The sequence below is a fragment of the Nuphar pumila genome, chromosome 6, assembly GCF_984573655.1.
Source record: "Nuphar pumila chromosome 6, dmNupPumi1.hap1.1, whole genome shotgun sequence".
Classification (NCBI taxonomy): Eukaryota; Viridiplantae; Streptophyta; class Magnoliopsida; order Nymphaeales; family Nymphaeaceae; genus Nuphar; species Nuphar pumila.
Genome location: NC_143254.1, coordinates 8,566,440 through 8,581,158, shown reverse-complemented (window position 1 = coordinate 8,581,158; position 14,719 = coordinate 8,566,440). Strand labels below are relative to the sequence as shown.

General features: G+C 39.3%; 1 protein-coding gene across 1 annotated transcript; it reads right to left on the bottom strand.

The window, feature by feature from the left end:
- Positions 1 to 256: 256 nt before the first annotated feature.
- On the bottom strand, positions 257 to 13,368 carry LOC149833832 (mediator of RNA polymerase II transcription subunit 33A-like). The gene is made up of 12 exons (XM_090011049.1): positions 12,873 to 13,368; positions 10,051 to 10,161; positions 9,458 to 9,802; positions 6,949 to 7,265; positions 6,715 to 6,806; positions 6,258 to 6,618; positions 5,928 to 6,138; positions 5,468 to 5,582; positions 5,116 to 5,277; positions 4,331 to 5,021; positions 1,955 to 2,161; positions 257 to 1,566 (listed from the first exon to the last, which is right to left on the bottom strand). The coding sequence occupies exons 1-12, from the start codon at positions 13,145 to 13,147 to the stop codon at positions 455 to 457; spliced, it is 3,999 nt and encodes a 1,332-aa protein (XP_089867175.1). The 5' UTR covers positions 13,148 to 13,368; the 3' UTR covers positions 257 to 454.
- Positions 13,369 to 14,719: the final 1,351 nt, after the last annotated feature.

The window sequence follows — 14,719 nt, the reverse complement described above, 5'->3', positions numbered from 1 at the left end:
TTTGGTGAAAATCAGTGGCTAGCATCAGCAAGCTGACTCTTGGGATAGAGATGAAGCAAAGCAGGCCAACCTGATTTGAACCAGCTCTGGCCAGTTGCCAGCAGGCCTCAGCTGTGCATGTACGAGAACTAGCACATTAGCTTCCCCTTACCAAACACCAAAACGACGATGCAGTTCTTTGCGATTGAGATGACAGAAAATGAATGGCACCTGATCAAACGAATGTGTGATTAAGCATGAAAATTCACCGGACACATCCAAGCAAAACCTCAGAATATTATACATTGAAGTGAAAAGAAGAGTTTTGCTAAACACCTTTCATCTAATCATACATGGAAAGAACGCTTTTAAATGACCATACATGGAGAAGAATGCTTTTAAATCTCTCTCTCTCTCTCTCTCTCTCTCTCTCTCTCTCTCTCTCTCTCTCTCTCTCTCTCTGTTGGTGTTTATACTAAGCAAAACTTAGGGACCCAATAACTAGTTCAGCAGCTGCACCCATGGTACCAGCACCACCTCTTTCCAAAAGTGAAAAGGCAAGTTCCTTCTCATCCAACAGCCTCAGCCCTCTGCTCAATCTCTTGAGAGTCTCCACATCCACTTCCCCCACCCACTTTGGTGCACACCCAACTACCAGGCCCAGGAACCCTGACACATAAGCATGCCAAGTCGCCCATTCACAACTCAAGGATATCTTCCCATCTAGGACACCAGCCAAGAAGTCCATGTGCCCACTTAGTATAATGGGCCTGCGTTTTGAGGAACTATCCACACCCCATGCAAATGCCCCAGCCAGCATGGCAAAGTAGGCGAGGGCGTAACCAATTAGCATGGCTGCCTTGCCTTGGGCTTCTTCAGGATGCAGCCCATTTTTCGACAAAAACCAAGATGGAAGAGTCTCCTGGAACAGCATCTGAACCAGACCAGTGCCTCCCGATAACCATAAGAGTGAAGCTCCAAGAGCAGCTGCCAGCTTTGCCTTTCTCATAGCTGCAGACAGTGAAACATGCCCGTATCTCATCCCATATTTGGTCTTACACAACTTAGCAACTTCCGCTTTACTCATGCCATTGGTGGCTATCTCTTTCACAGAGTCTACTAAAAGAGAGAGAATCTCTTTGGTCACAAACAGTATGTCACGAATCGATCTATACATTCTTAGGTAGAGGATACCAGGTGCAACAGGCAAGAGCCCTCCTGAAGGAAGAGGCACGAGTCCATGGCCAAGCAGCCCGCCAACTCCACCGTTACTTGAAATAGGATTGGCAGAGGAGCCAAGAGTGGCAGCAAAACAACTCTTTAGAAGCTGACCAACAGCATCAGTGCTCTGAAGGAAGACGGTGCGAGATGCTGAAAAGGTCAAGAAGTCGTTCCAACGTTTAGCCTTCTGTGTCCAAAGAGATGCAACAATTGGCATGCTGGGCCAAGGGCAGTCAGCAGCAAGACCCTCCAGTGCTGGGCCAGCAAGGTTGAGAAAAGGTTCCGTCACATGGTCAAGTTTGTATGTTATGGTGAGACTCACAAATGCTGCCAAAGGCAAGGGAAGTGTAACAGGTGAACTTCCTCCTGACAGAAAAAGATAGTCATAATAAGTCTATCATCCAAGGGCCAAGAAAATGAAAACCAAATTCAGGGAGAACAAAAAGGGAGAAAGAAAATGATCGTTAGCTGCCAATGTATGCTTCAGAGAGTGAAATACAAGTCTGAGAAACCTGTAAGATTCTCAAAGCTTGATCTTAAGGAACCAATCACTCCTCGCCCGTTCATTCATTTATGAATACATAAAGTATAATAAGATAAAAATACTGTCTAATATGATTCGCTTTCCGGTGCTTGGGTGTGATTAGTTTTTATGTTCTCAAATTGTACGTAAAGGTGTTAACACATCCCCTTTTTCTTCCTGCTGACATTGGGATACAAAAAAAACAGCAAATAAAAGGATTAAATTAAATACCAATTACAAGGCTTGGAACATCAGCACCAGTGGTGGACACAATTTTCTTGATATCTGCTTCAACAGAAGCGAGATTTGCAGCAGGGCTTGGCCAATCAGTACCATTCATGAAAGCTGGCTTCCAAACACCTCGTGTTACTTCAGCAGAGAAGTAGCTCACTATTGTAGCTAGAGAAGCCGGAAGGAAATCAGCCAGAATTTTGAGACCTGAGGTGCAAAAAATGAATAAGCAATATGTAGTGCTTATTAATTGATTAAAAAACGATAATCATGTTTTAGAGTCTCATATTCTATCCAAAGGTCATGTGAAAAGTTCAAAAGAACCAAGGGAGCTCTAGCATTAAAGGTTCCTGACAATATGCAAACTAAGGTGTAAAAATAAATCAAGTAGAACAAGAAAAACTTGGTAGTTATGGAAATGTGCTACTTCCCGTGCTTATAACCATAGTTACAAATCTCGTCATCAGGATTTTCTCAGCAAAAGAAAATCTTGGGATAAATTGAAAAAACTTTTTCTGGTATATTTAAAATTTAAAAATATGTAAGAAAATATAAGAGAAAGCGTTGGAAATATTAAAAAAATATACAAAATATATAAATGTTTGCATTAATAATGTGATAATATCACGATAAAAACATGACATTCAAAATAGGTCATATTTTGAAAAATATTTTTCTCAGGATTATATCGGGTTTTCTGTCTTTTGAGAAAATGGCTGATGTTTGTGACTATGCTTATAACAACATTCTAGGATGATATAAACTGCAAAAGTAAATTACCATGGCTAGTATTTTACCAAATCAATTGGGTTTCCAATATCTAAAAACATGCACTATGGATGCTTTACCATTGAACATTTGTAACGGTTACCTGCCAGAGAACCATCTTCAACTGTACAGGTTCTACTTTAGAAATCAACAGAACCAGGATTGAAATACCAAGGCCATTCATTTGAGATATTCTTCAGCAAACAACTTAAACCATTCAGATATGGTTTTAAACAATCCGGATCAATGAGCACATACGTGACATTTGAAGTTGTTGCAGCAATAAACATGTTTGTTTTGGGCCCACAAGAGAAAAATGTTTTACGGGCATAAGCTGATGCTCAAGTAAATGGCTTAAGAGAGAATTAACACCAAATTCATTACCTATGACATTGCTCATTCAACAATTATTGAAAAATGAAGAGTTCAAGCAAGCATGGTCAAACCATAAGCACAGAAGTGGAATTGGTAGAAGAACGACATAAAGGACCATTCAGCCACTTGTCAAGAGGAAAATATAGCAACCAGGGAAACTGTATTATCATCCTAAAGGGTAAATGTCTTCTACCCGACTTATAGAACACTCAGAAAATGGCTATCTACAAACTGGCAAAGGTGACAAAGTTTACTAATTACGATTCAAGGAATGAATAATCAGCATTAGAAACATAGAAGTATATCAGCACAGGAATCAGGCAATGTTTGGAATTTTTTTGCTGGAAGTCTATGGCTACATTTATTGTACAATAACTAGAGTCCCTCTTCTCTTAATGTTCTTGGCCTGTTCGAACCAAGAACAATGTAGGAAAAGACGGAAAAAATAGATTTGAAAAGAAGAAGATTGTAGAATGAGTTGATGAGTGAATGATGGTAACTCTAAGACTGTCGACCCCTCCTCTTTCCATTATGTACACTTGGGGTGTGTTTGAATGCCTCAGTCTTAGATCCAAGGCTCTGAGCTAGCATGGGGCTAGCTGATGTGGCGTGGGCCTCATGCCAGAGACCTGTAGTAGTCAAATGCTGGATCTCAAATCCCTTCATTTCAGGGTTTTGACTTGAGATCCCTGAAATAAAGGGAGAGGAAGAGAGATCCTCAGATCTCAAGATCTAAGGGATTCACACACACCCATCAAATTACAAGGAAACATTACAAAATACACTTATACCTTATCATATTGACTGACCAGTCAAACTCATGGTCAAACACCAAATTGGACAGAAATGACCTTCACTTTGCAACACTCCCTCTCAAGTTGGGATGAAAGACAACAATCATCCCAACTTGCTTATAAGTTCACAATGCTTTGTTTTGTCCAATGCTTTTGTAAGTACGTTTGACCTTTTTACATACATATGCCGATTTGAAAATCAATCTTTTCTCAAATGCAGGAGCAGTCGGTATCAATATGTCTGGTGTGTTTATTATGCATCAGATCCTTGGCAATATTAGTGCAGCAATAGATGGCAATGCATAGTAGTCATTGGGAGACATACCTCCAATTGCAGTTTATGAAGAATACACATACATGATACAAAAATGAAACTTTGTGAAAGCCGAAAAAGAAAATGTACACATTATTGAAGCAGAAAATGAAGATCATGACAAACCTGTAGCCAGCTCACGAGGGTACAGCCTCCCATGTGAACATGCAGTAAGAGCAGCATCGGCTACAAAGGGAACAGATTCCATAATTTCCCAGGCTGGTAGCATGGGTCTTTGAGAGTTATCATCACTTCCATTGCCAGAAGAATTGCTGAGGCTACTGCTAGCAGATGTTCCAGGTGTCAAGGATTGACCTCCTCCTTTGTTCAGCTTCCTAAACATCATGCTCAAAAGCCCATCTACAACCTGATGGACAGGTGTACCATGCACAAGACCCGAAAGAGGAGATGCTAGACAAGCTTCATGCTGCCGGTACCAATTTGAAAGCTTTGGGAATGTTTCCATAAAGATAGGCTGCATAGATGATGAAGCTGAGACACTTCTGATGTTTGAATCCTCGCGCGAGCTAACTTGTCTATCTCTATGCTTGCTATCAGAGGAAGCTACTTGTGAATTTCTAAGCAACAGAAGGTACTCAGGAGTTAGTTGGGAACCAACAGAAGCACCTTTTCCCAACACACAGTGTTCAAGAGGTGGACAGTTGAACCTCCAAAGCCTCAAAAGAAGAATAAACGCTGTTGAGAACACCAAATGTACAGAAATCCCTTCCCCAGTTGGAAGCTTCCATGTGATATTAGGTGTGCAGGATCCAAACACCTCACAGATTGCCATTAATGTGCCTGCAAGTTGGGGGACCTGGTAAAACAAATTAGAAAATGAGAATTAAATACTAAGAACCAACTCAAACAGCTTAAATCTACATTGTATGAAACGCAGAAGAATCTCTTACCATGCCATGTAATGAGAAAACATGAACACTGTCAACAGATGATATTCCTACAAGCACACTGAATAGCATAGGAGCATAACCAATCAAATGGCTGTCACTTCCACGATAATCAACGGGAGGAGGTGGTGAAAGCAATCTCACAGCCAGACGCACAGTGTGCTCCTACAAATAAAGAGGGGCATAATAAATAATAAAATTAGAGAAGCCTATGAAAAACTAAATTTAATATGTTGAAGTAGAAGATGCAACACGCCTGAAACATGATGCAAGAAAACAACAACTAATCATCCAGTTTTGGTACTAGTATCCTTGTTCCCACACATGCAAAAATTGGGGGGCGGATTGTAAGTACCTGAATATTCCAACCTCTAATCAAAGAGGCACTGCAAAGAATAGTAGCAGCAGATATCTTATCCTCGTCTGTCCCACTGACTGCAATCTCATATACTTTCTCGAGCTCCGCTAAGCTTCCATCAAATCCATGAGCAATTCAGTGGCGTTACCCTGGGTAGATTTACAGATAGCATCTGATATACATGTTTTTACAAAAAAACAGTACGACCAAAGCCCAGGAGGTCAATCCATATTAATGAAGGAAAAAGGAGCTAATAAGACTCAAGAATTTTGCATCACATGAACCTTACAAGTCAGGGACAAAGCACCCACAAACAACGATTTATCTCTACATATAAGTACATGTTTGCAAAAGAAAGAAAGACAGCATCCTGACAATAGAGTGCCATAGTTACAAGAAGGTTCCTAATAAGCGAATTCATATAGTCGCATGCTATATGTACCATGTATTGACATACCTTGAAGCAGGAGTCATCACCAAAGAATTTACAATTGATGTGGATAAAGGAGCTCCTTTCATTAAAGCAGACCAACCAGACATTTGGCCTGGCATACCTCTTGGTATCTGGTTCATATGCCCACGCACATAGCCAGGCCAAAAATATGCAGTTGTGTCTATCAACTGTCTTGCAATACACGCCTCAACAATCAGGTGTCGCATGTTTCCAACTGCAATGATTTTGAGATAATGAAGGCAGCATGGAGAAGATAGAACTTCATTAACAAAGGTACAAAACTTCACCATAAGATGGATTAAACTCAGTTAATATTTATATTGAATTGCTTACCACAATTATTAGGCACGTCGTTCAAGCTAATGCCATCAAAGTACCCACTTCCAACTTTGAAACCAGAAACAAACATCATTGATTTGGCAGCTGCCTGATTAGCTACAGAAATAACAGACTGGGGAGGTGCCAGCAAGCTTTCAAAATCACCAAGCATTTTCAAGCTGGTTATCAGATCTTTTCGGCATTGTCCCATTACTATCTTCTCTTTTCTCTGATTGTTCTCCATGTGTTCTTGTTCAACAGCTAGGTTTCTCTCCTCTCCCTCAATAATATCAGCAATTGCAAGTGTTGTAATACATAGTAAGATGCATAAACGTGCATCAAGACGTGGCACAGGGCCCTCAATGGGATCCCTTTCCTGCATAAAAATTTAGAAAATGTGACAAATATATCAATTCTGGTTAAACATAATATCCTAAACAAATATGTTGAATACATATGCTGAGGTGTTTACCCTTTGAACAAACCTAAGGGCTGCCATCCACAAACCCAAGAAAGTTTCGTGCCAAGTAGTTCCATAGACAGCTTGAAGAGACTTTACCAAATCTGCATTAAACCCATATACTCCAATCAAATACTAACTAATTCAAAATCCCAAATATGACATTTCAAATCTCAAAAATATCATGATATCACTAAGAAGAATGAGATAATGCTGATGCAATTTTCATTTTGGAAACAGCTTTACCTGCAAGATTTTCAATAGCAGATGTAGCTGTAACTTGTGATCCATCCATGGCATCTTCCAGAAATAGATCCAGAGGAATCCAAAGTGCAGATCTATTAGCTCCATGGTTTTGGCAGGTAGAAGGTGCCAAAGGTCTAGCATTAACAAATGCCCTTATTGATGGATGTTGAGTGGGTTTGAACTCTTGACTAAAGTTTCTTCGTGTATATGATGACAATTGCAGTAGAATCTCTGAAGACACTGTTGAATTCCTTAATGAGTGTGATTTTGCCTCTAGCAGTGTCAAGCGCTTGATAAAACCTTCCCAGTGTGAAGGCCTGACAAGAAACAAAATAGCAATTTTTGGACCACAAGAAAAACTTGAGATTCTTCCTAGTATAGACAAACATGCAACTTAATCACACTTAGCCTATAACTCAACCAAACTGACAAAATCCAATTTGATTAGCTACAAACTAGCCTCCAAAATTGGCTTCCTAACGTATTCAAACATGTATTGTAAACTTAGTCCAAAAACCCAACCAAATAGAATAAATTTGTGTACACAATTCAATTTGCTTAGCTACAATCTAGGGCCCCAAAATTGGCTTCCTAAGGTATTCAAACATGTACCTTATTGCCACACAAACTTTATTTTAGACTCAAACATCAACAAAAATTGTAAGCAGCAATGAAATAAAAGAGTTGAACAGAAACATATCTACAGTGTTTGAACTTTTAAGACCAACAAGAGTAAGCACTATCCACTAATCAACAATAAAACGAAACACAAAAGATGGTTCTGGCTACCAAAGCAATCTCATTCTGCTCATGAAACTTTGAAACCATGTTATATTGACTGATGGTCCATTGTTCTGCTATGGGGTTTCCTATATCCAACATCTCCAGCTTTACTCCCCCTCCCCGAGAGAGAGAGAGAGAGAGAGAGAGAGAGAGAGAAAGAGAGAGCGAGTTCTTGTCTTATCAGTATGTCACTGGAGGTGTTCTACATATTCTGTTTCAATGTAGTAATCTATGCATGTCATCAGGGCAAGACTTTAGGAAATCTTTCAATAGAAATTTTCAGTGATTTAAATGTACCTAGATCAGCCCCATGTGTGCCAAATTTGCTTTAGCAGTCTTATAACCAATTGATAAGGATAGTCTTTTATAGGGTTGGATGCAAGGTTTCAGGCCAGAACCCAAGGGCCAGCAGGTCTAAGAGGAAGGCCACCAGGCCAGTTCGGGCTCCTATCAGGCCCAGACTCAAGTATGGACCTGTCTATATGCAACATTAGCACAGCCAGGTGACAGCCCCTTGGAGAAGAACTTCTGCAAGGCCCAAGCCCATGCCCGTTGGATATTTGGCCTAGGCCCAGGTCAATCAGGCTCATGCCCTAAACTTATGCCCATGCAGGGCCTGTTCCAGGCAAGGTGCCAGGCCCTATGTCCAACTCTAGTGTTAAGCAGTCATGTTTTTTTATCATCCTATATACACCCCAGCGCTACTATAAGGGCCCATTTGTTTCATACAGTTTTCATATGAAAGTGCCATGCTGGAACTACCTTCCCACCATGCTCGAAATAAACATGCAAGCAATGTAGCAGGAAAGGTCCATGGTGGCCCAAGTGGGCCCCAGAGATTCCCCACCTCCTTCATGGTTTCATGAATACATCCGTTCATACCTCACCCCATGAAGAGGGTACTTAATGGGAAAGACAGAGTATCAGGAGTTTCTAGAAATTTGTGCCCTTTCCCATGAAAGAGTGTTCTCTTAGATGGGAACAAAGCAAACGAGCCTAAGTACTGCTAGATGAACCACAGTTTTCTCCCATGTTGACTTCACCTTTACAAATTCAAATTCTTAATCAAGGGAACTAGCATGTGTAACCAAGGAGAAAGATGAGAAACCTTCAAACATTTTTTAATAATAGAAGGTGCTGTGTGATCAATCTCCAGCAAGATAACAAATGTTAGTTCTCAGGCAGCATAAGAAGGTAGGTGCTTTAGTTTGCAATGTTCTGGAAATACTGGGGTTTTGGTCTTTGGTTTTAATTCTTTCCCTGGCAACCCAGAGTCGCAGACTAAGTTTGCTACTTATGATACCACTCATTTGATTAAATGTCATATAATCCTGCTCCAATACTAAAGAAATGATTATATAAGTATGGAAACTATGAACTATTTTACAAAAAATAGTAAATAAGTGGAAAATAATTGTCCATCTAGAATGGTTTAAAGGGTTCACAAAAGTAAAAAAGACAAATGGAAGCAAATTTTCCATGAAAGTAAAAAAGACAAATGGAAGCAAATTATCTCCCAAATCATGATATGTTCTGCCATAGCAGATCAGTTGGCTGACATGAAACATTGCAAACTAAAAATAACAACTGAGAAAAGTACTCAATCTAACAATGCTTTCAGATTTTTCATGCTAGGTTGAGAAGCCCAAAGGTTAACTTGTGTTTGGAAAATTGCCCCAATAAAAAACAACTGACAAAAAGAATAATAGATGCCAACAATACTTACAAGTTTTTTGATGCTAGGTTCAGAAGCCTCAAAATTACTTTGTGTTGCAAAAATTGTCCAATGAGTTCAACTGCCACTGAACTGTTTTCTTTCCGTAATGTTTCTCGAATTTCCTTTTTTTTCTCATCAGCGTGGTCTTCAATATCCACTTCCATGTCCTGTTGGCATGTCCACTTAAACCGGTTCTCGATGCTTACATCTTGCAATCCATCATCTTCCAAAGTTGCATCAAGCAACTGCAAAACAATGGCAAACACGAATTCGATCACCACTTCTCCAGGTCCTGGCTCTTTTATACCAAACATCTGAGATAGACAAAGAGCATCATCCACAGCCTTCATGATCCTGTATAACATTCAGTTGCAACATTTTCATACAGTGAACATCCAAGAAACTTCCTTCTGGGCAAAAGAAATAAGCATGTAATAGACAATCCTGCTGTGACATACAATAGCACATAATAAATTAACATATGCACCATAATGACTATGGCATTTTGTATCAAGAAAGCAGGAAAATAAACATTGTAAGAGAAAACTAACTTGATCATACTTACCAAGCCAACAAAATGAACAAAGAGAAAGAAACCTCACCTTTGACAGTGAATTCCATTTATTTGAAATGCATATGAAAAAGCATGCCTCTTGAGTAGTTCAATACAAAGTCTGTAAGCTGCAGGTTGGGATCGACGATATGGAATTACCCTGCAATAAATAACATATTTGAAAACGTTAGGTATTAGATAACGACACTATCATAGTAAAAATCTATAGAGTAAGTGTTAAAATCATGCATTGGAAACAACTCAGTGCATGCCCATGAGGAGCCTAGGTGCTTAGGACCCCCTAATCAAGCCGTGAATCAACCAGGCAACTTCTTGGCCAGTAAATGCCAGTGGTTTCAACACAAAACTGCTGACCAAAAGTTATTCTAAGAGACTATAATAATGAACTTTTAGTCAAAAGCATGACTCAAATATCAGCAGCAACCCAGTCCACATGCATGCCTAGACGATTTGCCAATCAGGTGCCTAGGATCCTTAGTCAAGCCATACATTAAGGCCAATCTATGTCACAGGGACTCGGCAAACCGGGTGCCGCACCCGCGTGGATGCGACGCGACGCGGGTGCACGTGCGGTCAACCCGTCCCTGGGTGCGTTGACCACACCCAGGGTCATTTGTGTCCAATTTTTTTATTAAAAAAAAATTGTTCTGGGGGGCGCTGCCCCCCATAGACCCCCCCGGACCCCTTTTCTGCAAGGGCAAAAACTCTGAATCAAGCTCCACAACTCATCAGCTCGACCCCTCCCCTGCACAAATTATATATATATATATATATATATTGCTGCACCCCCGCACCCGCACCCATGTGACATAGAGGCCAATCCTTTGGACAGAATCTGCCGAAATAAAGCTTAGGCCTAATTTCGGTACTTGAGAAAACAAACTTAAGGGGTAAGAAACCTAGAACATGGGGATGAGGGTATGATGTACATTTCAGCCACACCATCAATAACCAAAAAAAGAAAAGAAGAGAGCTTTTAATCCACTCGATTGCATTAAATAAAGAAAACATGAGGAAGAAGTATTTTTTGTTTTCCTTTTTTAATAGACAAGGATTTCAGTTGACGGGTGTGCTTCATTTAAAGATTGAGATATTACTGACAACCTGTCAATAGCTTTCCAAATGGGCAGTTTTCTTTACCTTTTAGTTGCTCTTCTTTTATTTCAGGAGATAATCAGGGTACAGATGTTAAAATTTGGAAAAACTTGTCCAATACTTTCCCATACCAAAAGAAAAGGTAAATAAAAAAGATCCAAACTGACATGAGTATTTTGGGTGGAGTCTGAAAGATACAAGCATGCTATACTTTGTGGTATGGCGACAACTAAAGGAATTTTAGGACACAAAAGACCTTGAGTATTGATGTAAGCAGAAATCACAACGTGAAGAAGCGAATATACGACACTGATTTATAAACATATGTAAAAATGGAGGGAAAGAGAAGAGGAAAAAAAGAAGTATATTTATCATATGAGAAATGGGTAATTACATGATGGAGATTGGAGACAAGAGGCCGTATTAAAGAAGGACGATAAAATTAGATAAGTGAGACAGGTTTAAGCACATTATTTGTTTCTGGCACCAGGAGACTACAATAAGGATGATTTGTGAATCGTCGTTCTAGGAAAGATTCTGAATAAAGGGCTCATGAAGATCCATCATAGAAAGATGTTGAGTAATTGGTGTCAATGGGCCAACAAAAAGCGGAGAGGCTATGGGGATCAACCAAACTAACTTTGAAGTACCGGGATGCGAAACATATAGTAAAATCTTGGGATTTTGTAAGTAGTAGATTAAAGACAAGGAGAAACAGAACACACAGGATGCCCCAAGGCAAGCGCAGGCTACAAGACCTCAAACAAGTCAATCATGGTGAGAATGGGTAATTAAAATGCTTAAACATGGAAGAAACAAAAGTTGTTAACCATGTGGCTGTTCCATTCTTTCCAGATGCTGAAGATAATCTCCTGCAACAAACCGAGCACCATCTTTTATTGAGAGATCCAGATAGAGCAGAGTATGGATTGATAGCAAGGGATAAATTAAAGGTACAATTTGTCAAGGATCTTTTCATCAATTGTTTCCAAACTAAGCGAGAAGATAGGCAAAAGCTCCCACAGAATCTCATAATAACTGAACCTCCATTAATGTGTAATTTTTAGATTGGAAGCCAAGAAGAATATAAATACTTCATTCAGAAGAGATTTTCAGCCGTGACAAAAATGGATCTTTGACAGAATGTAAAGGCTAGATTGATGTGGGTTTAAAAGGGTGGTCAACTATGCAAAATGTTTGTGAGATCAAAGCAGGCAAGGCCTATTATTATCAATTGAAATTTTAACACTACGTTGCTAGTACAGATTATACATTTGGTGGGTTTTGTATGGGATATAATCAAAGGAACATAAGATTTATTCTAGTGATTAACTGTTACAAAATAAAGCACGTAAAGGAAATCCATCCTATTGATCGGTCACCGGGTTTTCAGTTAATGGAAGGGCAAGTTCCCCTGAATATTTATTAGAGTCAAGAAGGTCTTGATATACCATCCATATATCACAAAGATCATTGAGACTGAACTAAGATTATTACTAAAAGACCACCTTAAATGACACCACTAAGTAAATACCGAGCAAAGAAGAATTCCATGATGCAGACCGCCAACCATGTCATGTCATGTCGAACCAAAATCAAAGGGTTCAAAATAATAGGAAAAAAGTCACCAACCAAGACTAATTCAAAAAGTCCACTACAGAAGAACCAAACAAGCAAATTCTTGAATACCAACAAAAGAAATTTGCCTAAAAGCATGTGAGAGAAGAGTTTCCAAGAAACCAATTTATCCAAAACCTTGCAGAGATCAAGGCAAGGGCGAGAATGGGGGGAGCGATCTTGGCAGAGAGAGACTGTTCCAAGTACTTCCACGCAATGGGCACGTTGTTTTCCCAGCAAATATGAGAAACCAAGATGTGGGCGAGCTCGATACTGGGCAAGGGGACGCCGGAGAGGTTGAGATGGCCGGAGATTTGGACGGCCCAAAGGAAGGGCTCCTCCCCCTTCTTCTGAGATCTCTTGGTGATTTCAACCACTCCATCCCAGAGAGCCGTCGGTACGCTCGAAGCCATCTTCCCACCTTCCTCCTCCCTTACCTTTTCTCCAGAGGACAGGCGAGCCTTCACTGATTCAAGAAAACTAGCCGTTGGAAACGAAACCCACCGTTCAGTTTGGGTCTTTTGAGAAGGAAGGGGCGCCTTCCTCTCCCTCTCTCATCCCATGGAAAGACTGAATTTCTTTTGCGAAGTGCTCATCCCATCAAGAGCCGCATCCACACATGAGCTAGTCACATGACGGCTTTCCTCTTCTTGGGTTTTTTAAATGGACATAAGGGGAGCGCTTCAATCATTGTCCCTGGTCTTTTCACAGAATGGCAAAACCATCGTACCCTTGGTTTTTCTATTGACCAAGGTGGTTCGTAAGAGAGCAAAATCGTGTGATAAGGCTTATTGCCGTCGGCTGGTGATCACGCATCACTACCGTCCATTACTCTCAATCTTCACCCTTCAATGTGTTAATCAGTGGGGTCCTTTGCAAACAGCAATTGGCAATGTCTATCACTCTTGGCCTGGTAGTGATTGTTGCGATGGATAGTGATGGTGGTATGGCTTATCACATAGAGACTCAAAACCTGGGTTGAGTCATCTTTTGCTGATAATCTAGTTGGTGGATAACTATGATCCCTTTGTTATAAAACAATTCTCATGACGAGTTCTAAATTTTGACTTTTGAAAAAAATGTGAATTAGACATTTTTGACACTTTTTCCAAATCAAACCCTGCAGATGTATTTTGCACGGTTCATTTGCTAGGAATCATTTATTGGATCACGTATTTTTCGATAAAAAAATGTGATGTTTGGATGGTTAAATATTTACAAAAATTCTGAGTTGTTGATTTTTAAGCCTTAAAACATCTTTCTTATGAATCATAGTCGGATGATTAGATTTCTATAAAAGTAAGCATCTAGATCACATCCCTTTGGTGAAATTTAAGAAAAAAAAGCCCATGAAAATTACAGTTCATACTCCAGTTCACACATTTCTAATTAACATATTCTAGTGGCTATATATATGGAGAATGTTAGTTAGGCCCCAAGTTAGGTCTTAACAAAAATTGCGGCTTTAGGTGATTTTTACTTGATCTAAACCGATAGATGTGTTTTATCAGTTTACATGCATTCAATTGTGTATTTTTCGTGCACAAGTGTTTTTTTAGAGGGGTGAAAAAACAACAGCTCATATTATGCTAAATTTTGATGATAGAAGATCTTAATTTTTTTGGTAAATTGATTTGATCTGAAGCATGTGCCTTAGTAAATAAACAATTGTGCTACAGGTATTGATTCAAAGAAAAACACCTTAAAACCATGTTTTTTTACCAGGACCTAACTGGAACATTTTCATATATATATATATATATATATATATATATATATATATATATATATATATATATATATATATATATATATATTAAAATCTTTGTACTAACTAGGCAAATTCAAATACCAATGTTAGTATCATTGTGAGTTGGCCTGAACAATCAACAAAAAATTGATATGAAACTGAGCTGATTTGGCTTATTTTTAAATAAAAATTTAAAATGTTTTTTAATATTTAAATATTATTTTAATATTTTCTT